This window comes from Artibeus jamaicensis, unplaced genomic scaffold, assembly GCF_021234435.1.
Source record: "Artibeus jamaicensis isolate MK-2021 breed Jamaican fruit bat unplaced genomic scaffold, CSHL_Jam_final contig_685, whole genome shotgun sequence".
NCBI classification, from domain to species: Eukaryota; Metazoa; Chordata; class Mammalia; order Chiroptera; family Phyllostomidae; genus Artibeus; species Artibeus jamaicensis.
Genome location: NW_026521924.1, coordinates 12,646,223 through 12,672,097, shown reverse-complemented (window position 1 = coordinate 12,672,097; position 25,875 = coordinate 12,646,223). Strand labels below are relative to the sequence as shown.

Genomic DNA, 25,875 nt, shown 5'->3' with positions numbered 1-25,875 from the left:
GAATTCTGGGGTCTTAACAAAAAAAAGTAGAGATTATCAGAGGTCATTAGCATTAGGCAGATTCTTCCAGGTACTGCTAGACCTCCAGAGTACCCATACTCCTGTCAGAAGTTGCTTCACCAGTAGAGCTGGCCCTGAATCTGCCCTAGTTATAATGAGTCGCTGCAGAAGGGAGACAAGTGACTTGCCCAATGGTGTGTCAGCAGTGGTTCAAGCCCTGTCACCCAGGTAGGTCTGCTGGGGCACATTGTTCTTTGCTGTATTCGGGAGGCAAAGATCTTACTGAGAGTGGGTATGGAGATGGAATGATGAATTTGGGAGGCTGGAGGGACAAGGGAATCAAAATACTTAAGTCCCAAGCCTGGGGGATGGGTGAAAAAAAATCTTGCTTTAGACCAGGGGTGTCCAACTTGTAGCCCCAGGGGGCTGCATGCAGCCCAGGATGGCTGAGTGCGGCCCAACACAAAATCGCGAATTTACATAAAACATGAGATTTCTGTGTGTGTGATTACATCTCACAATGTATTTAATGTGTGGTCCAAGACAACTCTTCTGCCAGTGTGGCCCAGAGACACCAAAAGGTTGGACACTCCTGCTAGACTATGCCAAGTTTAAGTTCGCAGTCAAGTAATTCAGAGCTGTCAGGCAAGGAGGAACTAAAAGACCGGGGCTGAAGGTGAGGTCAGGATAAAGACCCCGACTGGCAGCCCTGGCCCAAAAAGAGAACATTTTCAGAGACAGTCTTGGAGGTGTCGCTCATCAACGGCCTCGGGGGAGGGACGAGGGGTTGTCCTGCTTCCCTCGGTAACCCAGTAGCAGAGGGGTGAAAGCGTGGTGGGACGGGTGGCTGGAGGTCTCTTCTGGTCCAAGAAAACAGCGTCCCTCCGTGGGAGAGACTGGTCTCCGAGCACTCAACCTGCACCCAGGAAGTCAGTTGCATTCGGGCTCAGGGGGCCCGCGCCACTTTCTTCTATTCTAGTGCCCGGCGCCCCAGGCTGCTCCCCAGAAAAACAGTACTCTACTCGCCGGGTGCCTGACCAAGGACTGCGGGTGCCCACCGCGGCCTACCCCTGCGAATTCGGTCAGGCAGTCGCCGCCGCCAGTTGTGCGTAATGGGACCCAAAGCCCTTCTTCACCGGGACCAGTGGCCGGACGTTCAGCCGCCCCTTCCGCCGCCAGCCGGAAGTGCGCTCAACCCGAGGTAGAGGGGCTTCCGGTGGGACTGCCAGGTATCCGAAACTCAGGATGGCGGCATCCTTGGCCGGGAAGAAGATAGTGTTTGTCACAGGGAACGCCAAGAAACTGGAGGAGGTGCCAATAGGGTGTGGGAGGCCGGTCGGGAGGCGGCTGGGTGGGTAGCGTGTGGTCAGGTCGGCTGGGGATAGGGCGGAGAAGGAGCTTCCAGGAGGAGGAAGCACGCAGAAGGAGATTGGAGGGGGAGTGGAGAGCCAGACCTGCAGGAATAGGTCTGACCTAGGTGTGGAAGGGGTTGGACCTCGCGGAGTCGGGTGGTGGGGGAATAAAGAGAGGTTGTGGGAGCCGAAGGAATGGCGGGATCCTTAGCACGTGTCCCAAAGGTCACTTATTGAGCTAGACCTCAGACCGGGATCTCGATACCAGTTTGGAGCAGATGCAGACCCCGCTGCTGGCTCGGGGGTGGCAGGGGCCGGACAGAGCATAAAACAGACATCCAAACTGAGCCGTCTGTGTATGTCTCACCATGGTCTAGAAATATGGGTCTCAGCCTCTTCCAGCCTCTTTCATCATCCGTGAAATGGGGATGATGAGACGAGTGAAGGAAGCATTGGATCCAAAACTCCTGGCTACTTTGTGGCTAGCCTTGAGGATTCTAAGGGCTGATGAAACGTCCTGGCTGCAAATAATAGACATTAGGGAGCTCATATAAACCACCGGACTTTTGTGAAAGTACAATGTTATGGTGTCCCTTAACAGGTGTCTCTTGAGGGGCTGCTCTGTCATTGTAGTTCTCGCTGGATGATCATCCTTTTTCCTATTTGGGTCTTTTTGCTTCCTCTTGTCCTAATGGAGGGGCAGTGAGGCTTCTTCCATACACCAGCTCTGATTGGCCTTCTTTAGGTCAAGGGTTTGCCCCTCCCTGCTCAGTCAGCTATGGCCGCGCAAGTGGGATCTTGTGTGGGGGCCATTGGTCGTTGGAAAGATGGAGTTGAAGCTGGCCTGAAACAAGGAGTCTTTTTTTTAATACTTAAAGTGCTCCCTTTTTGTTTTATTTTTATTTTTTTAAATTTATTGATTTCGGAGACAGAGAGGAAGAGAGAAACATTGATTTGTTGTTCCACTTATTTATGCATTCATCGGTTGCTTCTTGTATGTGTCCTGACCAGAGATCGAACCCACAATCTTGGCTTATTGGGTTGATGCTCTAACCAGCTGGGCTGCCTGGCCAGGACTAGTAAAACAGGGAGTCTTAATTCCTCATTATGCCATGGCACCCCACCGGCAGACAGATGAACTTTTGGACCCTTTCTCAGGAAAATATTTTTAACTATACAGAGTAAAATACATAGAATTACAAAGGAAATCTATTGAAGTACAATTCTCCAAATACCACAAATATTTGTGATTAGTTACATTGACACTTAAAGGATTCAATCTAGCAGTGTGTGTAATTACCATAATTTGAAAATAATGGTAATTGTAAATGATATTTTGAGATATCTGCTATAACTGTAAGGGGATATGGGGACATCTGTGATTTTGATAGGGTTAAAGGTCACCAGAACTACTAATGCTACTTTGGTTTTCTATATTCACAATTGAAAGAGGTGCTAAATTTCAGCTAGGAATTACTGAAAATAAAGAGGTATTTTTAAACCAATGCCACTTCAATAAATACAATAAAAATTAATTAATTTTTAAAAATAGATTTTTTTTGTCCAGGCTAGTGTGGCTCAGTGGATTGAGTGCAGGCCTGCAAACCAAAGGGCTACCAGTTCGATTCCCAGTCAGGGCACATGCCCCCGTGAGAGGCAACCACACATTAATGTTTCTCCCCCTCTCTTTCTCCCTCCCTTCCCCTCTGTCTAAAAATAAAGTAATAAAATCTTTTTTAAAAATAGGTATTTTTTTCCCCATCCAAGTTCTCAGGTCTCCTCAATTCTGGGTAATGCCCTATAGAGAATTCCTGGCCTAGGAATAGAGGGGAGCATTGAGAAGGAAAGAGGGTGTTCTGTGTAGGTAGGTGGTGAGCACGAACAGAGACCTGAAGTTGAAGACTGTGGTGATGAGGGAGATGACCTGCTGGGGTGGACCCTGAAGGCTGGGGTGAGGTCAGGGGCTTGACTTGGTAAGCTCTAGGGGCCTGGCAGGAGAATTGCCTTATGAGAATGGTGGATGGCAGCTTGTGTAATGATGGGAAATTGTTAACAAGTGGTGTTCAATGTTCTTTCATTTTGGAACAGGTCATTCAGATTCTAGGAGACAAGTTCCCGTGTACTTTGGTGGCACAGAAAATTGACTGTATGTCTCTTTTATTTTATTTGTTTTTATTTTTTTAGATTTTATTTCTTTGTTATTAGAGAGAGGGGAAGGGAGGGAGGGAGAGAGGGAGAGAAACATCAGTGTGTGGTTGCCTCTCATGAGCCTCTCGCTGGGGACCTGGCCTGCAACCCAGGCATGTGCCCTGACTGGGAATCGAACCAGTGACCCTTTACTTTGCAGTTCGAGTCTCAATCCACTGAGCAACACCAGCCAGGGTGTGTTTTGTTTTATTTTTAAAAGACGGGTTGACTTCTCTCTCTACTGGTGACCTGACTCTCTGTGTGTCTTTTTCCTCCAAAGTGCCAGAGTACCAGGGAGAGCCTGATGAGATTTCCATACAGAAGTGTCGGGAGGCAGCTCGCCAGGTGCTTGCTCTGCATGTGTTTTCTGCCCACTTTTCCTGTCCTGGGGGCTCCCGGAGCCTGTGCCTATTGCGCATAAGTGGAGAACAATAGGACAGGCACAGTTCGTTAGGACTTTAAGGACCTAGCTGTTCTGGGATCAGTTCATGTTGGCCCTAGAATACTGCCTTTCTCAAGCATGACTGCATAGTATCTCCCCAGGCCACCACGTACATGATTCTCTCTCCCTAATTCTTGGATACATACATTTCAGTCCCTACATTCTCCCTTTGCACACGCACCCCTGCACTCACTTATCTCTGTGGAACTGAGAAAGAGCACTTTCCGATGGGTCAGGCTACCTGAGTATGAATCCCATCTTTTCTGTTGATGTGCCTAGAGCAGTCTTTACAACCTGCCATGGCTTTGGTGTTCTCAAGTCTAAAAGGTATGTAAGAGATAAGCCTCAGGCCAATCCCAGTAGTAGTTGGACCCTTGTCTTCGGCTGCTATGACTGCTGCTGCTGCAACAGTGGCAGGTCCCAACTAGATGTGGGCCTGCCCCAGCTTGGGTGGCCTGGAAATTCAGGGCTGCGGCAGGGCCTGCTGCTGGTGGTAGGTCTCAGGGTTGCATTTCCTTGTGCTGCAGGTGCAGGGGCCTGTGCTGGTAGAGGACACCTGTCTGTGCTTCAATGCCCTTGGGGGCCTCCCCGGCCCCTACATGTGAGTGCTCCCCCACCCCCTTGCAGAGTCCTGCCTACAAAACCAAATGAACTTGGAAATGATTGGTTACCTGATATTGTGGTTCATTCACTGTCTTGGCATCAATGCCAATATTTCAGATTGTCCTGAGGAAGGATTAGGGATGGAAAAAAGGCATGTGTTTCTTTTGTAAAGTGTGAGAATGTTATTGTGTAAGCGGAGATGTGCAAGGGAAACCCACCTGTTGAAGAGGTACATTCATGGGCAGATCAGTTTCAGGGAAGAGAAAATAAGGAAGTCAAGATCTGAAAATGGATTTTCTTAAAATATTCAGTGCCCTGAACCCCTCCAGAAGGTCTTTGTGTATCTCTAGGATACAAATATCCCAATTTGAATACCTGTCTCCGGGGTGGAGAGCAAATGCTTAGCAGTACTGTTCCTGGGTCTGGGATGCGTATATCTTTAACATGTAGGTTGCTAATACGTTTGCCAAGGTGGCAGCACCCATATACACTTACAGGATGCGTTGCTCTATATCTGCAGTGTGGGCAGCGTGAAGTGCTGTCACGTGAGGTTTTAATTTACATTTCCCTAATTACCAATCAGCTTAAGGCTTTCACTGAATTGTTGATTCTTCTACGCATTGCCTCTTTGCCCCCATTTTCTTTTTCCTGTTGGAGGATTTGTCCTCATTTTGAGGTGAGACATTCTTTATCATGTCAGCCCCTTGGCTGTCCTGGGGTGAGGGTGCGCACCGGATTAGAAGATGGTCAGAAGATCTGTCTTCTGGTGTCTGACTTGCCTTTATTTGTCTTGCAGAAAGTGGTTTCTGGAGAAGTTAAAGCCTGAAGGTATCGTCCTTTTTATTTCTCCCTTTAGATCTGTTGGGAACTGAGAGTCTGGCAGTGGTCCAGGGGAGGGCCCCAAATAGTGGTTAGAAATCTCAGGTTCCAGCCCCACCACTGGGCCTCTGTTCACCTCAGTTTCCCATCCATAACCTGAAGCTCACACTGTGCATGCACACCTAGCTCCAGGGAGCACTGAGGTGTGGGAGGAGTGGATGGGAAAGCGGTGGTGGGAGCTGTGAATCTGAGGGACAGAGGGGCTGCCGTTGATTTTGGCTGAGAGGCCTGGCCTACTGACTGCTTGCCGGTCCTTGCCTCAGCCCAGGCCTGGCCTGGGGGTGCGGGTCTTCCCCTCCTGGGCCCCAGCAGTGCCTGTCCTGTCATGCAAAGGTGCAGGCCGAAAAGTTCCCTTTTTAGGTGCTTCTAGAAACACTTTATATTAATGACCATTTAAACATATACAATAGTAGAACAGAATAATGAGCCCCATGTCCTCATGACCCAACTTCCAGGTTTATCAGCACAAAGCTTATCTGGTAACATAAGCCCCCCGGTTTGGCACATGCCCCCTAATTCAGGGCCTCAGGTGGGGAGTTGGGGCTGGGCGGCACAGATTACACTGAGCCCTCACTGTACCTGCCCACAGGTCTCCACCAACTCCTGGCTGGATTCGAGGACAAGTCAGCGTATGCACTCTGCACCTTCGCGTTCAGCAGTGGGGATGCAAGTGAGCCTGTGCGCCTGTTCAGGGGCCGGACCTCGGTGCGTACCCATGCTGGTCCACCACATGCCGCTAGGGGGCGCTGCGACTCCAGCTGACAGGCCCAGAGTCTTCTGCAGGGAGGTAGAGAGGATGGTGTCCCGGCCCAAGTGAGTTCCCATGCTTTTGCCCAGAACTGGCCATGGGCAAGAGAAATAGAAGTGCTGTCAATCCTGAAATCCGTGTGCTTCCTGAGGATCCCCTGTGAGGGAGACACATAAGGCTCGTGCACCCAGAGCTCTGCACTGTATGTCCTCCTGAGAAGCGGAGGTGGAAACTGAAGGAGGCCGACTCCCAGAGCTACATCTGCAGCCTAGACTTCTGCAGGTTCCAGTCTCCTCACCCAACTCCTGAGGCTACAGCTTCCCTTGAAAATCTCAGAGCTTTTCCAACTTTTCATGTTTATATAGAACCTTCCTCCCAACTCATTCCTTTCCCAACTGCCCTTCAATGCCTCCTGCTTACCCGTGAGGTTCACCTGCTTCTCACAGAGTCCACATCGCTCTCTGAACTGTGTCCCCCACCCCCTAGTCCTGGTAGTCCGTCCTTGTGGCCGATGACAAGAGTGCACCTTTTGGCATTTCACTCCTGCTTTGTCCCTTCTGCTCAGGATAAAATCCAGAGTCCCACTGTGTCCCACGAAGCCGTATCCCAGGGACTCCACGAGGGGCCGACCACAGAGACCTCCTGTCTGCACTCGGTGGTTTTTAACGTTTGTGTTAAAAACACATAAGACTGTCTATTGCCATTTTTCAGTGTACAGTACAGTAGTGTTAATTAACTATATGCATACTATTGTACAACATATTTCTAGGACTTTTTAAAACTGAATTTTAAAATATATTTTATTGATTATGCTATTAAAGTCGTCTCATTTTTTTCTCCCATTTATTGCCCTGTGCCCTACACTCCCCCACTCCCACCAACATCCCCCCCCCCCCCCAATTCATGTCTATGGGTCATACATATAAATCCTTTGGCTTCTCCGTTTCCCATACCATTCTTAACCTTCCCCTGTCTTTTTTGCCTACCATTTATGCTTTTAATTCCCTGTACCTTTTCCCCATTCTCCCCCAACCCCTCCCCACTGGTAATCCTCCATGTGATCTCCATTTCTGTGATTCTGTTCCTGTTCTAGTTGTTTTTAGTTTGTTTTTGTTTTATAGGTTCAGTTGTTGATAGTTGTGAGTTTGTTGTCATTTTACTGTTCATATTTTTGATAATCTTCTTTTTCTTAGATAAGTCTTTTTAATGTTTTAATAAGGGCTTGGTGATGATGAGCCTCTTTAACTTGACCTTACCTGGGAAATACTTTATCTGCTCTTCCATTCTAAATGAAAGCTTTGCTGGATAGGGCAATCTTGGATATAGGTCCTTGCCTTTCATGACTTGGAGTACTTTTTTCTAGCCCCTTCTTGCCTTCAAGGTTTCTTTTGAGAAATCATCTGATAGTCTTATGGGAATTACTTTGTAGGAAACTGTCTCCTTTTCTCTCAATGCTTTTAAGATTCCCTCGTTATCCTTAATCTTGGCTAATGCAATTATGATGTACCTTGGTGTGTTCCTCCTTGGGTCCAACTTCTTTGGGATTCCCTGGGCGTCCTAGAAGTCTATTTCCTTGGCCAGATTGGGGAATTTCTTCTTCATTATTTGTTCAAATAAATTTTCAAGTTCTTGATCTTCCTCCTCTTCTGGCACCTCTATGATTCAAATGTTGAAATGTTTAAAGTTGTCCTGGAGGCTCCTCAGCCTTTCCTCATATTTTTGAATTCTTGTTTCTTTGTTCTGTGCCTGCTGAATATTAATTTCTTCCTTCTGGTCCAAATCGTTGATTTGAGTCCCAGTTTCCTTCCCATCACTGTTGGTTCCCTGTACATTTTCCTTTATTTCACTTTGCACAGCCTTCACTTTTTCCTCTATTTTGCAACCATATTCAACCATTTCTGTGAGCATCCTGATTACCAGTGTTTTGAACTGTGTATCTGATAGGTTGTCTCCATCTCTTCATCACCTAGTTCTATTTTTAGATTTTTGATCTGTTCTTTCATTTGGGCCATCTATTTTTTTTGTCTCCGTGCACCTGTTACGTTGTAAGGGGCAGAGCCTTAGGTATTTGCCAGGGTGGGGCAACCCATAACACGGTATTCTGGTGCTCTGTGTGGGGGACGGTCCAAGAGGGAACAATGCTGCTTGCTTGATTTTGCTGGCTTTCAGTCACTTCCCCCTCTTCCCACAAGCAAATTGGGCCCCTCTGGTACTGATTCCCAGGTGGGTGGGTTTATGTACATTCTAGGACTCTGTAGGTCTTTCCAAAGAACTCTCTTGTGAGGCTGGGAGTTTCTCCTGCTATTCACACAAGTTTTTACAGCCAGAGGTTTTGAGGCTTTATTTCCCTACTCTGGAACCCTGGGTTGCACGGTCTGTCTCACTCCCTGGTGGTTCTTCCTGGTTTATCTACATGCAAATGTGGGATTACCTGGTCTGCCAGCTGCCGCCTTGCCACTCACCCTCTCCGCCCTGGCTGCCCGTCTCTGCCCCTCCTGGTCCAAATGAATGTTTCTTCTTTAACTCCTTGGTGGTTGGACTTCCATACAGTTCTATTTCCTGGCAGTTCTGGTTGTTTTTTGTCTTTAAATTTCTTGTTGTCCTTTTTTTGGTTGTGAGAGAAGGCTAAGTATATCTACTTACATCTCCATCTTGGCTGGAAATTTCTAAAAATTGATTTTAGAGGGGGAGGGAGAGCCGGAGAGAGAGAAACATCAATTTTGTTCCACTTATTTATGTCTTCATTGGTTGAGTCTTATATGTGCCCTCACTAGACATCAAACCCCCAACCTCGTCATATCAGGACAACATTCTGACCAACTGAGCCACCCGGCCAGGGCTTCATTTGTTTTTAAGACTGAATAGCATTCCATTGTACATATGTGCCACATTTTCTTTATCCATTATCAATCAATGGACTTTTATTGCTTCCACATTTTTGCTGTTTTGAATAATGCTATGAATACAGAAATGTTCTCTCAAAAGTCAGAGGTTTGAACAACCATGAGCCTGGCTGATAGGGTCCAGGCCCTGTAGTCCCCACCGTTCCCTCTTGTCTCCCTGGCTTTGGCTACTTCGTGCACCTTGTTGCTCCCCAGCCCCCACTTTACCTGAGGTGGCCCCGTTTCTCCACGTTCTGTTCTCACCCGAGCCCCCTGAACCCAAATGCATTGTCCTTTCAGCAGCAGATGTGCCAAGCCCTTCCCTGTTTCAGGGCCTCGGCACCCCTGAGGCCTTCCAGGTCATTCCATCCTACTCTTGAGTCCAGTTCCCTCTTTGTTCCCTAGAAGACATTTTGCCTTTGGTCATTTGATTACTGGTTTGATGTCTACTTTGCTTAAGGTCATTTTGTTAGAGCAAGGCAGGGCCTCCTGGAACCCCAGTGCTGATAAAACTACCTGCTTCACTGCAGATGTTTAGAAAGCAGGTGTTACTTGGGTGTGGTTCAGAGAAGTTCAGGGACCGGCCTCGGGCACACAGCTCCCAGCTGGCAGAAGCAGAATTTGCCTTTGGGCCGAATGCCTGGACACTTATGTGTCTAATCTCTGTCCTCTACTCCCTCTTATCTTTTTTAGATTAGCTTTTTCTTTTATTGCTTTCTTACCTATCGCAGCCAGTATTTATTGGGCTCATTTATATGTTAAACATTGTGCTAAGTACTTTCTGTGATATTTTCATCTAATTGTTAGAGCCTCCCTTGCATTTTGAGAAATGCAGTAACAGGAGGAGGCATGGGGCCTGTCTGCACAGTTCAGGGCCCTTAACTTCACATGTAGGAGAAAACGTTTTCTGTTGCAGTTGATTGTCTTCAGTAGGTCACAGTTTGTCAAAGCTGCTGAGAGGGAGGGCGGCCCCGGGGAGATCGAGTACATGGTTCCTCCCTGGATGTGAGGGGAGAGCTGTCCCACTGTGCATTTTATTTATGTGTTTAGCAAACATTTGCCGGTATCATGGACCCTTTCAAACCATTTGTTTTTAGTAAATAGGATTTAACCAAATCCATAAACTAAACTCAGACTGGGTACTGCTGTCTTCCTAGTGCATCTTCTCCATGTCCAGTGACGTGCCTGGCCCCCTTTCCTCTGGCAGGGCCGGATTGTGGTACCCCGAGGCTGCCGGGACTTCGGCTGGGACCCCTGCTTTCAGCCTGATGGATACGAGCAAACGTAAGGAGCCCGGGTTCTTGTTGGGGATCTGCACCGCGACGGCGCCCCACCCAAGTGTGCAGGCACGCGGATGTGGATGGAGCAGGCTCTGAGGGTGCCGTTCCAGCTGAAGGCATCTCTGCTGGGGTGGACGCAAGGAATCTGGGCGGCCCAGTCCAAGGCGGGGAAGGCAGCCAGGCGTGGCTGGGAGGGACCTGGGCTGGGGCTGCAGCGCACAGCAGAGCTGCTCTGTGACTCCAGTGGCTTCCCCTCTCTGTCCGCGGCTTGTGTATGTATTTGACAGTTCTGTGGGATGGTCTTCTGACCCCCTGCTTTAGTTTGGAAAACTGTTAACACTTTTGCAGCCTTTGGTGGCATCACGTCACACCTCCCCCTCCCCCAGTGCTGAGTGATCTCAGTATTTTATATCCATTTCCCCTCTTACTTCCATGGGACGTGTGGGCCTTTACTGGAGCCAGGTTTCCAGGCTGGAGGGGCCCGTAGGGAGCAGGGCCTGAGACCTCACAAAAACCGGATAGGGCTGAGGACAACATAGAAGATCACTGTCCAAGAATGCTCTTTGGTGGCAGAAATGTTCTACATCTGTGCTGTCCAGTCCAGTAGCAATTAGCCACAAGTGGCTCTGGGGAATCTAAAATGTGGTTGGGGCGGCCCTGGCCAGGTAGCTCAGTTGGTTAGAGCATTATCCAATGCCAGATTGTGGGTTCAATCCCCAGTCAGGGCACATTCAAGAATCAACCAGTGAATGCATATATACGTAGAACAAGAATTCGTTGTTTCTCTCTCTCTTGTCTTAAAAAAAGTTTTTTAAAGGTCCTATAAAACAATATAAAATAAAACGTAGCTAGGGTGACTAAGGAATTGCAATTCTTTTTATTCAGTTGTAATTGGTTTAAATTTAAATGGCCACATGTAGCTGGCGGCCACATACTGGACAGCACGGACCTGAAGCCTGCCGTTGGGGTGTGGGATTCTCACCTCACTGGAGCTGTGGCATGGAGCACAGGCCACTGGCCGGCTGTCCCACGCTGCCCCCACCCCCGCAGTGCACTAGAGGACACTGCTGTGTTCGCTCTGCCAGGCCCCGCTGCTTCCTGTCAACAGATGACAAAGCCGATCAAACACGCAGCTGGTCCCCTGTCCCCAGCTTCCCTTAATGACTTCTGGACACACTGGAGCAAGTTTAATATCCTTCCACATTCATTAACAGGGGTTTCTACCTATAGAGGAATTTAAAACTTAAGTGATTTTTTTCAGAGCTTAACTGGCTGCTAGGAGCTGGTGACCCCACTACCCTTTCCTGGGGACTCCTAGAGCTCTAGGCTCTGGAATGGGGGTGTACACCCTCCCCCACATGGCCTCCCTACTCTGAGCTGCTGCCGTCGCCTCTTAGGTATGCAGAGATGCCCAAAGCTGAGAAGAACGCCATCTCCCATCGCTTCCGGGCCCTGCGTGAGCTGCAGGAGTACTTCGGCAGCCTGACTTCTCCTGGGGCCAGTGATGAGCACGTCTGCCAGGGATCTGGGGAGGGCTAGCCTGAGACCCATCAGGCAGGCACCCCCCCCCCCAGTATGTCCTTCAGGGTTACTTCCTGGGGGTATTGAGACTTGACGGCCTCACCGGACCAGCCTTACCAGTCTGGAGGAGCAGGTGGCTCTGTTTAGAGGAACTGGGCAAGGGATACTGCTCTCTGCTGTTGGGAATCCAGTGGTCTCTCCTGAGCCTCCAGGCCTTGGATCAGGTGTTAAACTGGCCGTGGCAGGATTGAAGGTTTGGGCAAGGAGCACACAGATAGTCTCAGCGTGTTTAAAATGTGGCAAATAAAGCTTTTGGAAGACACACCAAAATAAACTGGATGTACTGCTTTGAAACCTGCCCCAGGCAGGTGTCTGTCTCCTGGGTCCCCTCTGGCAGGAGCAGCCGAGTTCTCAGGTAGGCAGGGGTGTTGACGGGACGAGGACAGAGCTGTGTCCAGAGCATTCGCATGCCCATGCTAGTCTGCGTATTGTGTCTTTTCTTTCATTCTTCAAGTCTCAGATCAAGGGCTGGCCTTCATGCAGATCCATGCTGCCTGCCCACCCATTGAGGGATGCACTGGTCTCCGTGGTGTTGCTGTGTGGGATGTTTGGTGCTTTTGCTTTGTGGAGTTATCATTAGAGCAGCTCAAATGTTGGCTTATGATTACAAGGCCAAGTTCATTTCTATGGTAGGGACAGGGATGAGTCCTTGACCCAGTTGGGCTGACATGCCATATTAACCTGGGCCCTTCAGGCCCCTCAGGAGGCCCAGCTGCCCCAGCACCTCACCATGCCCTGGGGAAACCATTCTGTGGGAGAGACTTTGGGGGCCTGGGATGGTTCCCTTGCCTTTCCGGCAGGTGTTGGGGAGGCGGAGGTGCCCCACCCTGAGGCTTTCAGAAAAGCCTGTTGTGTGCAAGCAGGTCGGGGGAGGGGGCACAGCGAAGTACTCAGTGCTGGTGGGTCACTCGCAGGCCTACCTCTCTGCTCACAGGCAGCTCTGGAGAAGGGCCCAGCCGCTCCAGGCCGTTTTCTTTTAGTCCTGGCAGCATGGCCTGGCACGTGGGTTTAACCCTTGTTTCTTTCCCTTGTGCATGAAGCTAAGGCCAGGTCTTTCCCCCCCAACTCCTGCCTCTGAGGCCCAGCTGGATCATTTCCCCAGAATGCGCCAGCGGCTGAGCCTCCTTAGAGTGGTCTCCTTGGTGGCAGGTGATATCTGGCTGGGATGATGTGGGGTGCTGGGGGCCTGCCTAGTGGTTCTGGACATGACCCCACCCTCAAGGATACCCAGGCTACTGGGGAAGGAGCCCCAGCGGCTCACATGCCACGTGGGTGGGGCAGGTATATGCAGCTTAGGGCAAGGCATCCCTGTCTGTTAACTCAGCTTCTTCCCCAGAGTTCTGTCCTGGCACAGAGTACACTTTCTGTCCACCTGTTGTTGGTTTGTTTTAAATTTTATTTTAGAGAAGGGAGGGGAGGGAGAAAAACATTAATGTTTGGTTGCCTCCTGAACTGGCGACCCTTTGGTTCGCAGGCCGCCACTCAACTGTGCCCCCTTTTTAATTTGAGTTACCCACTCCCACAGAGAGCATTGCTCAGTCAAGAGCATGAGGTGTCTTGTGTTGATCTCCACTCCTTCCATCAGTGCAGGAGGGCCCCCCATCTCCTGCTCAATAGTCCATCCAGCCTCTTTTGCCAGAGTCTAGGAAGCTGATGGCGCCACCTTGCTGCTGGGTTGCATTTCTTAGATTTCCGGGGTATCTGAGCATCTCTCGTCATCCCTGTTAGTTTCAGCCTCCCCTTCTGTTCATAGCCTTTGCTGCTTTTCTCTCAGAGGCATTGTCTTTGTGCTGGTTTACAAGAATTCTTTGTATATGTAGATCTTAGTCCTTTTGTGGCTTTGGATACATCTTGTCTTCTCATCTGTTCCCTTGGTCTGTGGTGTAAATATTTGTCCAGCCAAAGTTCTAAAAGATGATGTAATGGGGTGTCTATGAGGCAGGTCCTCTGCAGCATATCACTGCTGTGGCCTCCAGGTACGGATGGGGCAGAGGACTCCCCTGAGCCTCAGATGTGTGGTCCACACTGCCTGCTGCCACTGTCCAGCTTGGTCACTTGGTGGCTGGCCAGGGTGTGCGAAACAGCAGCTTCTGTCCTCCATCCAACCAGTCCCCACCATCTGGTTTCTTCCACTTCCCTTATGCCCCCAGCACTGCCCTGGTGCGGGATGCAGCTCCCGCACCACCCCACACCCCCTACCTATAAATTCTAGGATCTACCCAACAGACCAGACAGTTCAAAACTGCCAGTCTGACCTACACATGCCTGTTTTCAGTCCCAGGTCAGACTGCTCTGCAGCTGCCTTGGAGTCGGGGCCCTTTGCTATCGGCCCTGCTGATTTCCCCACACCAGCCACACTCTTCACTGGGCCCAAGCCCTCTCTCTCCTCAGGGTCTTTGCAGACACCTCCTTCTGCTGGTCTCTGGCAGCACAAAGGCTTCCTGGGTCCTCCACATTTCCCCGCTGGGCCCGTGTCCACTGTGCTGAGTGGAGGTGATGGCACATGGAGGGCATCCGACAAGCAGGAACCCCCTCGTCCCTCTGCCCCAGGGCCCTCAGGTGGCCTGCAGACAGGCAAGGCTACAGGGACGGAGAGCGTGTAGAAGCATAGAAACGAGCTTTATTCTCTAATGTGCGTACAGTGAGTTCCTTACACAATCAAGGAAATGGTCTCTCTCTCCGGCATCTGACTCTTTTATCAAAAGAAAATCCATCCTGCTTAGTCCCACCCTGGGCAGAGGCTGCTCTGAGCAGTGTTTTCACCCAAAGCAAAAGGCAGTGGGCAGTGGGCAGTGCAGGCACACACTATAGACCGCCCACAATGCACAGATGCCCTAGGCCTGTTGGGACAGCTGGGAGCGGGCGCAGCATGGCGCAGCACTCCAAGACACCCGCACCTCCTCACGAGAAGGCATGGCCAGGCTAAGGAGACCCGGAGGGACAGATAAACAGGGTGTGCCAGGGCCTGGCGGTCAGTGCTCAGCATCCATGGCATCCAGGTATTTGGCTTCAATGATTTGGGGCAGCAGCTTGTAGCTGTGGGGAAAGGGAGTAGAGAACAGGCAGAGAGATGAACATCAGAACGGGGAGGAGGCAGAGGGCACCCATCCCAGGCCTTCCCTGCTCACCGGATGGGGATCATGGCAATCATGATGAGGGGAAAGATCATCTTCATATAGGGCAGGGGGCTCATGCCGAAGGCACACAGCAGCAGCAGCTGCAGGACCTGCAGCCCCGTGAAGTAGTGTATCTTCCTCTGGGGCACCCTCCGGATGTAATGGGTGGGTGGGTATGAGGCCTGTGGGCGGGAGGGCCAGGTGTGAGCAGGTCTGGTGCCGCGGCACCTCCCACCCACAGCTCTGCTCCAGGCCAGGTCCTCACCTGGTCCTTGAGCAGCAGGGCCAGGCGCTCAAAGAGCTGGTTGGCGTCGATGGAGGTGAGGGCGATGTAGAGGAAGAGGCCGTAGAGCACGGGCTTGGGGATCCACTGCAGCGGGAAGGGCAGCAGCAGGAGGGAGAAGCCCACCAGGATGCTGGCCCCCAGGCTGGTCAGCCGCGTCTCCCTCACGCTCACGATCCTGCGTGGTCCCAGAGCACCAGATCAGCTCCGGCCCTGGGCCACCAGGTCACACCTCATTTCAGGTCACATGTGCGTCCCAGGCTAGGACACTTCAGGCCACAGCCCTCCCGAGGTCACACGTGGCTCCAGGCTGCATCACCTTAAGAGCCCACATGATTCTTGCCTCACACTCACGTCTCACAAATGTGCCCGTGCTCCACACGATCCTCCACCTGAGCCAGTGCCCGCACGTGCAGCGGGGAGTGGGGGTAGGCAGCGTGGATCCAGGGCATCCCAAACAGAGACAGCCCCGTGTTGATGATGGCGATGAGCAGGAGGTCCCAGTGGTAGGCCGTGCCCTTCACTAGTCTGCGGCAGACAGGCAGGGGCTGTGGATAGAACCCCTGCTGGCCCCTGGGAGGGTGGGCACCCTGCTCAGCCCTCCCCGCCCAGCCCTGCAAACCTGTTCTCTGGTGCGTTAGCCAAGGCAGCCACCAGGTTCTGCTCGATGAAGAAGAGCATGGAGAGCAGGAAGCCGAGGCCCATGGCACTGCTGATGGCCCCCAGGGACAGCGACTGCATCTTGGCTACCTTGAATAGGCTCTCACTGGGGTTGTATCGGAACTTGCTCACTGTAGTGAGGTACAGACCCTGCTCCAGCTGCCAGCTTTATGGGGGGGCCCTCACCACGCCCACCCCATTGCAGTACACCTACAACTCACTCTTTATTTCCCGGAAGCCGTAGGAGCAAATGAGGGAGAAGGTGAGCACCGAGATGGGCAGGGCACAGTCTGACAGGATCTCCCGCATGTAAGGATGCAGGTAGGGGCTGGGAGCATAGGCGAGTGTATCAGTGTGGTCCAGGGGCTCATGTCCCCTTACCCTCACCTCTAGGTCCTCCTCACCTCTTCCTGAACTGATAGAGGGTGTAACTCAGCCAGAGCGTGCCTAGCATGATCAGGAGGCTGAGCACAGCAGTATCCCGGCCCGGGTGCTGGTCGAGATGGCTGCTCATTGAGGTCAGCTCCTGCGGGCTGCCCAGGAGGCTGTTGTTGAGGGTGGTGTGGAAGCTGGCGTTGAGGCTGGCGTTGAGGCTAGTGCCGAGGCCCAGCAGGGAACTGTGCTCTACGCCGTAGTTCCCTGGGCTGTTGCTATAGTAGTACTTCTGGAAGACTGTGGATATAGGCCAATAGACCTCAGCCATTTGGGTTCTGGGAGACTGTGGGGAAGCTGGTCTTCTCCATCAACCAGGATCCCATCGACTTGCCCATCCACCCAGCACTCCCATCACTTGCCCTTGTCCCTCTGCCCTGTCTCTGCTCGCTCATCAGGCCTAGCCCAGTGCCTCTGGATCCTGCCTGGGGCAGCCCTGCTGCCCTGCAGCACGTCAGGATGCTGCTCCCCAGAGTGCCCTGAGCACGGGGACCACCTTAGCCCACGTGTTGCCGGACTGCCCCAGTCATGGCCTGTAACCCCACTAACTCAGCTCCCTGTACAACGAGAGGGACGCAGTTGGCAGCCCAGGCCAGATACCCACTTTTGACCATGCCCTTGACAGCATCCAGCATGAATGTGATGGAGATGAACAAGGCAATGATCTCTTCTGTTGACCTGCCGGCGGGGGTGGGGGGGGGGGGGTGATATGCCTCATAAGATGGGGGGGTGAGTCGTTGTGGAGGGAGGCTTCCCCGATCCTTGGTGTGGCCCCTCACCTCCTACTGCCATGAAGAGGACCAGTCCCAAGCTTTCCCCTTGGGGGCACCCCATCCCCTCTAGGGTTACAGGACGTCTAAGGCTGGCATGGAGGCTGACCCAGACCCCCGGCTGGGTTGGTCTCCCTCCTGCTTGAAGGCCCCAGCAGTTCAAGGAAGGCTCTGTCACCTCTTAAAGAGACTCATGATCAGGCTGAGGTTGAAGAGGGCATACAAAGCGAGGAAGAAACTATTCCACAGGCCTGTCCATGCGTAGAAGGTATTGAAGTCCAGATTGTAGTCATCACAGATGCCGCGGATCACTGCAGGCAACAGGATGGGGGGGCAGTCAGGGCCAGGTTCAGGCCAGGGGCCGCCACGCCCCCTCCCTGCCACAGCCCCACCGCACCGTGGATGTAGAGAGCCAGGGGTGCCGTTGTCAGCAGCACCACCAGCGGCTGCCCAGAGAAGAGTGCGTACAAGAGGCCCCCGATGCTCTGCCCAGCCACGGTCTTCTGCACATCTGAGGAGTTGGGTGGTCAGGAGGGTGGCCCAGTCCTGGGTCCCACCCAGCCCTCTCTGCCGACCCCTGGCCTCTCACCGATGGCCCCATCGGTGTGCTCATCATTGAGGGACCCGAAAGCGATCGTGGGCAGGAGGCAGGCGAAATAGAGGAACAGCGTGGTGGTGATGTATTTGCCCACCGCCCTGTTCTTGCCAATAATGCCTAGGAATGAGGGACAGGACAGAGTGTGTCGGGGGCTGCCAGACAGGCATACCTGTTGTCCTGTGGCCTGAGCTACAGGCCAAGCTTGGGGGGAGCCACAGGGCCACGTACCATCAGTGAAGTCCAGTGCGTACACGGGGAACCTGCGCGCGAAGTCCTCTCGGATGCCCTTCCCCACAGGGAGGAAGTCTTTGGGATGCAGGTGCTACGGTAGGGTGCCGGTCGGTTAGTGCTGCAGCCCAGGCCCCATGCCACCCGCCCAGGCCCACCTGGCCCCTGTACCGGGTGGGGCCTCGGAAGGCAGATGGAGCTCCTGTTGTACTTGTTCACGTTGGGGGGTAGAGCCTGGTTCATGGTGAGCAGCTGCCTCTGGTGGACCAGGGCCTCCTTGAATTCTTCCACCGTGCGGGTCTTCAGGAGCTTCTGGCGGAACGTGATGTCCAGGAACATGGTGGCGAAGGTGCGCCCCACCTCTGTTGCAGTCTTCGTGCTTTTCTGGGGGTGGGGCATGGGGAGAATCACATCTGCCAATCATCGTCAGCCAACCAGAAGAAGGCTTAGGTCGGGGCAGGCTAAAGAAAGGCCCCTGTGTTTGAATAATAATTTAAAAAGTATCTCTTTTCCATCAGAAAGGAAATAAATTCTTTCCAGCAATCTCTGGGGAAGTTAGGGCTTGCTGAGGACCTAGCAAAAATGCTTCAGGGAAACCCAGGAGGTCCAAGATGAAGGGACAGGGTGGGAATGAGATCTTCAGAGGCCCCGTGTGGGGTACCCCAGCACATGGAAGAGACACCTCCAAGGCAACCTGGAACCCTCCCCCCCATAAAGGAAGCCACCCCAAGGCTTCTCCTCACCATCTTGGGTGGGGCCAGCACCAGGATGACAAAGCGGACCTCACAGGAATTCTCCCCCCAGTTCTGCGGGCGGACCAGGCGGCTGATGCACACGTGCCGCTTCAGCAGGGACTTGGAGGTGCAGCTGGCGGGGAGGGGGGCGCACACAGCACACAGCTGCCACACTTGGGGGGACACCACCCAGAGTCCCCAGTTTTAACCCCCCCAGTGACTTCTGCTAGGGACCAAGGAAGATGATCAAATAGGTCAGGAGCGCTCACATCCTTTCCCCTAAACTGGGCGGGCCAGCCCCTGCGGGGATGTGGGTGCCTGGCTCCAACACACCAGGTGGGGAGGCCACATGTGGCGGCCTGGCAACTCACATGATGCAGAGCCACGACTGCTGGTATTGTACCCCTGTGACTGTGGCAGTGACTCCTTGGATGGTATCCGACAGCAAGTGGACTGAGGACAGGTGGTGGAGGGGATAGGAGGGTCAGTCGGCCCACTTCCCTGATCTACCTGCTCAGGTGAGAGGGGGGAGGCAGGCCCGTACCTGCCATGGGCGCCCCCGCATCTGTGAAGAGCATGGACATGAGCAGGTCCAAGTTGCAGTTGGGCTCGTCGTTGTCGGGGTCAAGGGCTACGCGCAACACCATGGCCCGCAGCACGTCATCGAGTGAGGTGGCCTGCTCGTTCAGAATGATGCTGGCCTGCGCTAGGAAGCCATCTATGTCCCGATGCGCTCGGATCTCTTCCTCGAAGTTCTTTAATTTCAGGTACTGGGGGGACCCCACAATGGCCCATGAGTGAGACATACTGCCACTGCCTAAGCCTCTCCTTCACAGGCCCCTGCCTGCCCCTTCCGGCAGGGACAGCACTAGATCCGCCTTAGGCTGGCGTGAAATCCCCGTGTACAGCAAGAGGGGAGCTGCATGAGCTGTCTGTGGGAGGGGGATCAGCTGTCCCCACTCTGACCTAGTGACCCAGAACCCGGGATCTCTTGGTTCCGTTTGCAGATGGGCCACCCACCTTGCGGGAGGTGTGGAGGAGCCCGCAGCCATCAGGCGATTCACTGTCAGCTAGAAAAAAGGGAGAGGGCTCAGGGTGCCACCCACCTCTTCGGGTCTCTCTTGGCGGACTGGGGCCACGCCTGCCCAGTCCCCAGTCCTCCCTGCCCCCATGTGTCCCTGCTACAACCACCATACCAGCCTGGGCGGGCTGCACCTCGAGGTTGACGTTGACAAAAAAACGGATGCTCTCGCCAGACACAATGGAGGAGTTGACTGTGTCGAAGGCCTCTTCCCCCAGCTTTTCCTCGCGGGTTTCAAAGGCATCATCTGTGTCACACTTGAGGTAGCCTGGAGATCCCACCACCACCAAGAGAGCCTGGCCGTCAGCGCTGCATCCCAGGAAGGATTTCAAGACCAAGGAGCAGGGACCCTGGGCTGTCCCGCTTGGTACATTCTCAGTGAGTTGTCAGAGAGGCCCCTCAAGGGCCAGGAAGGCAGCCTCAGGCCCAGGGAGACACAGCATGTACGCACTGGCCCTGGCCCCTCAACCCCCACCCAACAACCTTCTCCAACATTCTTCAGCTGCAGGAACTGGGCCTTGCACTGCTCTGACCCACACATGTGCTTCAGCTAGAAAAAAAATACGTTTATTCTACAGACTCTGAGCCAGGAACGTGGTGCGATGACAGTTAGGACTGCCTAAACCCTGCCCTCCCAGAAACTCCAGGTTACAGGACCCAGTCCTGCCTGGCTACGCAGATGGGATCCCAGGCCAGCCAGAGCCCTCCCTCCCCACCTCACTGGCCCAGGAGTGCTTTCTCCCAGGGAGGGCCTGCAAGCAAAGCATCGGGGCTGGAAAACATAGTCCAGACATCAGACAAGGCCCAGGAAGCAGGAGGGCCAGAGAAATGGAGCCAAGGACTGATAGGAGATGGAACCTGCTGAAGGAGGCCTCACCTCAGCCCGGTCCCTATCATGCCCCTCCCCCAGGGTGGGAGCATGGACCCCTGGGTCTACTTCTCGGTTCCTGCGACTGCCCACACAGCACAGGCGCTCCACCGTGGGAAGGCTCCCCTGTGAGGTGCAAATGTTCTGATCTTCCCTAAGCCCACTGGGGCTCTCTGAAGCCTCTGGGATCACACGGTCTGAGCCAGCCCCGCTACCTCTGTCCTCACCCTCAGCCCCCCAGACCCGCTCTCACTCCCCACCTCAATCTCGCACAACTCACGCCAGTTGGCCAGAACCGCGGGCACACCAGCTCCAGTGCTCCAAGCGGGAGGCCAGAGAGCCTTCCTCAAGACTCATGGAACGGTGCTTCTCTGGCAAGTCCCAAGGGCCCAGCTTCACTCTAGGCCAAGCTGGCACCTCTTTCTGACTATGGGTTGGTCCCCTAGGGTTCACACTTGTGGGTGATCCCAGGAAAGGGGCCCTTGTGGCCCAGACCCCACCAATGCCCAACACCTGTGTGGGGACAGGGACAGGTCAGCAGCATGCCTACACCTGCCAGGCAGTGACTCACCCTGACTCACTTCCACTCCGGCCCGCTGGTTTCCTCTGCACATCCCAGGCTCCATTCCGCCCCCCATGTCATCCTGTGCTCAGCCTGGGCTCTTTCTAGACAGGAGGTGCTAGGCCTCTCCTAGCAGGGCCCCTACGGACTAGGGAAACCTAGCCCCGGGTCTGCACTGCACCCAGAGCCTGGAGCAGAGCTATTAGGTCAAAAGGTGTCATGGAGCTCATGACATTGGGCCCATGGAGCTCAATCATGGAGCTCATGTCCATGAAAAACTTCCTGCCCAATTCCAGGCCCACTCTGCTTTGTCAACCTGGTTCTCCAGCCTCAAACCTTTCCCAGCCTCTCCTCTGTACCCAAAGCACCCACTAGTCCCCCGTGCTGCCCCTCACACTGCCCCCTTCTCCCCAGGTCCTGCCCAGTTGGCACTACCAGGTCCCTGCAAGGCTCCTGGGATGCTGTGTCCCTTCCTCTATCCTACAGCCCAGCCACATACCTAACTCCCCTGGCAGCAGCCTGCCACATGCCGCTGCCATGCCCTAGGGACTCTGGGTAAGGGCACATCACTACTCTTCCCAAGCACTGTCCCATAGACAACCCTCTGATGGTCATGCCAGCCCCTGGGTCTGGGCACAGGAGAGACAGCACAGAGCCCGTCCAGAGATGCGGGGAAGAGCGAGTTAGGCCAGAGCTAGCAGGGAATGCAGAAGCAGAATTACATTTCGGTAGAGGGACAAGGGCAGCCTCTCCCTCACAGGGCTGGGCAGGGACTGAGGGATGTGGGCATCCAAACACCTGGTCTAAGGCTGGTCGGATAACTGAGCATTGTAAACGTGAACCAAGGGCACCACCAGAGGGTCTATATAGCACAGGAGAGGGACCACAGAGCCGCAAGATCACCGGAGACCCACCAGTGTCCGGACTAGCTCCCCTAGAGGCTTTTGGCCAAGGAGCCCTCTCTGTACACATACCCACACCTGAGTGTACTCACCTACATCCTCAATGGATCCATTCAGCGACATGATGGAAGAGTTTTCTGCAAGGGAAGCCAAAGAACTGTTACCAGCTCCAAGGACCAACCCTGGCCAGTCTTCGGTGCCCATCTGCTCTCCACCTCACACCGGCCCTGCTGACTTCTTCTTACCCTTCCCAGAGACCCAACCCAGGCCAACCTCGAAGAGCAAGGAACAGTACTAGGCAGGGCCCTCTTGAGGAGCCGGAGGAAGTCAGGCCTGTAATTCGTTAGCCCATCTGCTAGGGGCTGCCCAGGTGAGAGAGCTGAGAGATGTTTTCAGCATTTTTTCTCCACGAGTAATTAACAGTACCCCGTGAGACAGTGAGGCATTGACTGCTTGAAGGACTTGGTGGCCAGGTCTCTTGAGAAGTCGCCTCTACCCTCCTTCTAGTAGTAGACGACCTTCTTTTTCTGTTCTTTTGCTGCCAAGCCCAGTACCTGGGCTGCAGCCCTCCTCCCCGCACATGCGTCCTCTCACGCTCAGGTCGGTACTGATGGCCATCAACACCTATCGCACGTGTAGCGGCCCCAAACTTCACCCGCCCCAGCGCGGTGGACGAAGAGGCAACGGCTTCCCTCTCGTTGCCGTCTTCCATTCGAGCCACAGCCAAGTCCCCGGCCTCCTGGGAGGCGGAGCCGTTGGTCCTCAAGGGGGATGGGAAGGGGGAGCTGTGCGCGCTCCCCACCCCGGGCCCCGGATGGTCCCGGCTGTTGGTGCCGCGCTGTGCAAGGAAGGAAGCCACAAAGAGGGGCCACGTGCACGAGAGGAAAGCGCCTCTAGACTCGGAGACCCTAGGGGTCTGTGGGAGGGGGAGGCATGATGCGGGCAGACGAGCGGGCGGGCGGGCGGGAACCGGACTGCATCAGGAAAGGAGGAAGGAGCAGGGGCAGTAAAGCTGGCAACCGAGGCCGCAGAAATGAACAGAGGACACGGGTGACCAGGGTCTGGAAGGGTGGCTACGGCACACACCCTACTTCCATCCCCGGAGCCCCACGTGCAAGTAAATGTCATACAAACCCCGCGCTGGCTCTCGGTCATCCAAGCCGCGCTGGTGACTGCTCACAGCCAGGCAGGGGGCAGCCAGGAGTCCGGGGACCACCACCAGTGGGCAGGCTTCCGCGCAGAACGTAAAGTGAGACTGTGGGAGGCAGCGGCGCCCGGCTCTGACAAGCCCGACGCAGGAGGTGTTGGGGAACCCACAGCTCCGTCCCGCCCACTTCCAGGCCCCCCTCCCCGGCTACCTCATTGGTTCAAAAACTTAAGAATCTCAAGACAGCGACGCAGAGCATTAATCCAGCTCTCGTTATCCACGATGCCTTCCTGGGTCTCCTTCCACTGCTCGTCTACCCCACCAGGACACCCGCTCCCTCGAGACCGAACGCACCCCCACACTCTGCCCCCAGCTGGGAAGCCCCCACGATCCTCTTGCCCACGACACTCGGAGCCCTTGCAGGGGTGGCACCCGCGATTCTCCCCTAGTGCCCCGGTGGCTCCGTGTCCCTGCCTAGCACGCCTTCCCTGCGGAGACCGGTCGGCCTCTCCGCCGCGCCCGCGGGCTCAGGCACCCACCGCAAGGTTGGAAATAGAACACGCCCTTGGTGGTCGCGGCCCTGGAGGTCGGCGGCCGGACGGCTGCGCCCACGCGCACACTCCCGGGATCCTCACTCCGTGCTTCTGCACCCCAGACTCCGCGTCCCAGGCGGGCCGCGGAGGGAGCTGGCGACACACCCCCGTGCTGCGCCTGGGTCCTAAAGCCGCTCCGCCGCCCCGCCCCGGTGCGGGGAGGGGGGGGCAGTGAGGCCCAGGGCGGGATACCGCCTGCCCACCAGCGCTCCGGTCAGCTTCGAACCGGCTGCTCCCGGAAGACCGTGGCGGCTTAACCAGAACGTGGAGACCCGGCGTCCTCGGCCCGCCCGCCCAAGCGTCGCCCGGTTGGTTAGGGGCTGGGCGGGGCTGGTAAGTGGGAAGAAACTCGTTGGGCTCAGGGGCCCAAGGAGTCAAGCCGCTGCTGCATCGGTCGAGGAAGGGCTTCCTCAGAATCGGCTTTAAGCGCGCTGCGGGCCTCCGCCCCCTCTCCTCGGGGGTGGGGGAGGGCTCCTTTCGGCCCGGCCCCGCCTGCTACGCCCCCTCCACTTATCCCTGCAGCTCTGGCGGTAAACCTTCCTACTCCTCCAGGAAGCGCGCCTGGACTAACTAGACGGTCCGGGCGCCTTCCCGGGGCTACGCCCTGGCCCGTGGAGCCAGCCGTGCCTGACTCTGCGGCATCGGGTTTGCTCGCAGCGCAGCGTACCTCATGGTTTCTCCCCTGGCCTCGTTGTGCCCTTGGCTTTCTCTTGGGTCAAGGTCTTGGCTCGCGGCTTCTTTCCTTCCCAAGATGGCCCACTGCCTGGTTTTCCTTTCCTAACAGGCGGGATCCCGGCCCGGGACGCGCCTTCCCTGGCTCCTGTTCTACTAGTAGAGTGAGTCCGTATGTGTACGCGCGTGCGCGCGCGTCTGTGTAGGAGGGCGGGGTGCATGCCGGCAGGTGGGCACGTGCTGCTCTGAGGTCTGGCTAATCAGGCCCGGGCAATGAAACCCTTGACCTGGCCTTGTGTGGCTTCTCAGCAAATGATTCCACAACTGTCGGGGCCTGGATTGATTTAGGATTTCCCTCAGTGTCAAGTGTTAATCTCTCATCCCCTCCACACTGGCCGCCAGCTCTAGGACCAACAACGATCCCCTATGTTCACCGACCGGGTCAGAGTCCTGAGGCTCTGTTTACCCATCATGGGACATGGCTGGCCCGGCAAGCAGAGGGGGAGCCCACCTGTGCAGAGTGGCCGTCCCGCAGCCCCCAAGAGTTCCTGGGACGTTGGGGGAGCTCCATGCACAGACATGTGAGTGATATTGTTTTCCTTCCCAGGAAGTTATGACCGCATTAGAAGCGAAGCCATGGGGTGTCCTTCTTGGCAGATGAATGGCTTGGGGGTAGGGGTGGCCCTTGAGCACCCTGCTCCCTGCTACTTCATTAGCCAGTGAGGAAGATAGCTGTCTGTCTGCCTAGGTCGCCTGAATGGGAGACTGGCTGCTTCTTTTCTTAGAGTGAGACCGGTTTGTCCTGGTTACCCCTTCTACTCCATCCTCTAGCTAAATCCCCAGCCTATGGCATAGACTCCTGGAGTCACAGGGGAGAGGGGTGGGGGGCTGAGGGGAGCTGAAGAATGAACAGGCTGCCTGCGCAGGCAACAAGGCTGGATTGGGGACTCGGGCTAGACCGATGAAAAGCCACCTGTTTTGTCCCCAGCCCCTTCCATGGCAATACCATGGTTCTGCATCAGCCTCCTTGTATCACCAGCAGCTCCCTAGAGGTCCAATACCTGGACCTTCCAACCCAACTGTCCCAGGAAGCGAATCTGGAATGGAGGGGCAGCCTCTTGTTCTTACTGCAGCCTTACCTCCTCTGTCACCTGACGAAATAGGAGCCCCACGGCCGAGGCCTCCCACACTGGTCCATTAACCTGGGACCTGACCCCTCAGTAACCACTGCACTCAGCCTCGGGTGTTCTGACCCTGCTGCAGTGTGGGAAGCTG

At 54.5% G+C, this 25,875-nt stretch overlaps 2 protein-coding genes across 15 annotated transcripts; one reads left to right on the top strand and one right to left on the bottom strand.

Moving 5' to 3' along the window:
- The first annotated feature begins 1,191 nt into the window (after positions 1-1,191).
- Positions 1,192-12,216, top strand: ITPA (inosine triphosphatase). 2 transcript variants are annotated; one of them, XM_053671080.1, is made up of 8 exons: positions 1,192-1,311; positions 3,441-3,498; positions 3,820-3,884; positions 4,509-4,582; positions 5,381-5,412; positions 6,053-6,168; positions 10,251-10,377; positions 11,771-12,216. In XM_053671080.1, the coding sequence occupies exons 1-8, from the start codon at positions 1,246-1,248 to the stop codon at positions 11,857-11,859; spliced, it is 627 nt and encodes a 208-aa protein (XP_053527055.1). In that variant the 5' UTR covers positions 1,192-1,245; the 3' UTR covers positions 11,860-12,216. The 2 variants fall into 2 exon arrangements, with proteins under 2 accessions (XP_053527055.1, XP_037003707.1); XM_037147812.2 differs by having other exon boundaries at positions 1,194-1,311; positions 10,301-10,377.
- Positions 12,217-14,178: 1,962 nt separating this feature from the next.
- Positions 14,179-24,745, bottom strand: SLC4A11 (solute carrier family 4 member 11). Of its 13 annotated transcripts, none has more exons than XM_037147846.2 (21): positions 24,596-24,745; positions 23,323-23,468; positions 22,281-22,325; positions 19,972-20,124; positions 19,796-19,845; positions 19,320-19,545; positions 19,147-19,228; positions 18,785-18,908; positions 18,213-18,425; positions 18,042-18,135; positions 17,805-17,930; positions 17,613-17,726; positions 17,394-17,526; positions 17,050-17,123; positions 16,418-16,685; positions 16,235-16,341; positions 15,976-16,144; positions 15,708-15,881; positions 15,336-15,531; positions 15,083-15,252; positions 14,179-14,990 (listed from the first exon to the last, which is right to left on the bottom strand). In XM_037147846.2, exons 1-21 carry the CDS (start codon positions 24,598-24,600, stop codon positions 14,927-14,929), a joined length of 2,733 nt encoding a protein of 910 aa, XP_037003741.2. In that variant the 5' UTR covers positions 24,601-24,745; the 3' UTR covers positions 14,179-14,926. The 13 variants fall into 13 exon arrangements, with proteins under 13 accessions (XP_037003741.2, XP_053527049.1, XP_053527048.1 ...); XM_053671074.1 differs by lacking the exon at positions 24,596-24,745 and adding an exon at positions 23,875-24,047 and having other exon boundaries at positions 22,615-23,468; XM_053671073.1 differs by lacking the exon at positions 24,596-24,745 and adding an exon at positions 23,875-24,047 and having other exon boundaries at positions 22,615-23,443.
- Positions 24,746-25,875: the final 1,130 nt, after the last annotated feature.

Excerpts from the sequence above, each read along its gene's own strand:
- ITPA (XM_037147812.2), top strand. The coding sequence starts at position 1,246 with ATGGCGGCATCCTTGGCCGGGAAGAAGATAGTGTTTGTCACAGGGAAC. Across the intron at positions 3,499-3,819 it reads GGTGGCACAGAAAATTGACT|TGCCAGAGTACCAGGGAGAG; the intron begins GTATGTCTCTTT and ends TTTCCTCCAAAG. Across the intron at positions 6,169-10,300 it reads TGTTCAGGGGCCGGACCTCG|GGCCGGATTGTGGTACCCCG; the intron begins GTGCGTACCCAT and ends TTCCTCTGGCAG.
- SLC4A11 (XM_053671074.1), bottom strand. The coding sequence starts at position 22,900 with ATGGAAGACGGCAACGAGAGGGAAGCCGTTGCCTCTTCGTCCACCGCG. Across the intron at positions 17,124-17,393 it reads ATCATGAGTCTCTTTAAGAG|GTCAACAGAAGAGATCATTG; the intron begins GTGACAGAGCCT and ends CCCCGCCGGCAG. Across the intron at positions 15,882-15,975 it reads GCTAACGCACCAGAGAACAG|ACTAGTGAAGGGCACGGCCT; the intron begins GTTTGCAGGGCT and ends TGTCTGCCGCAG.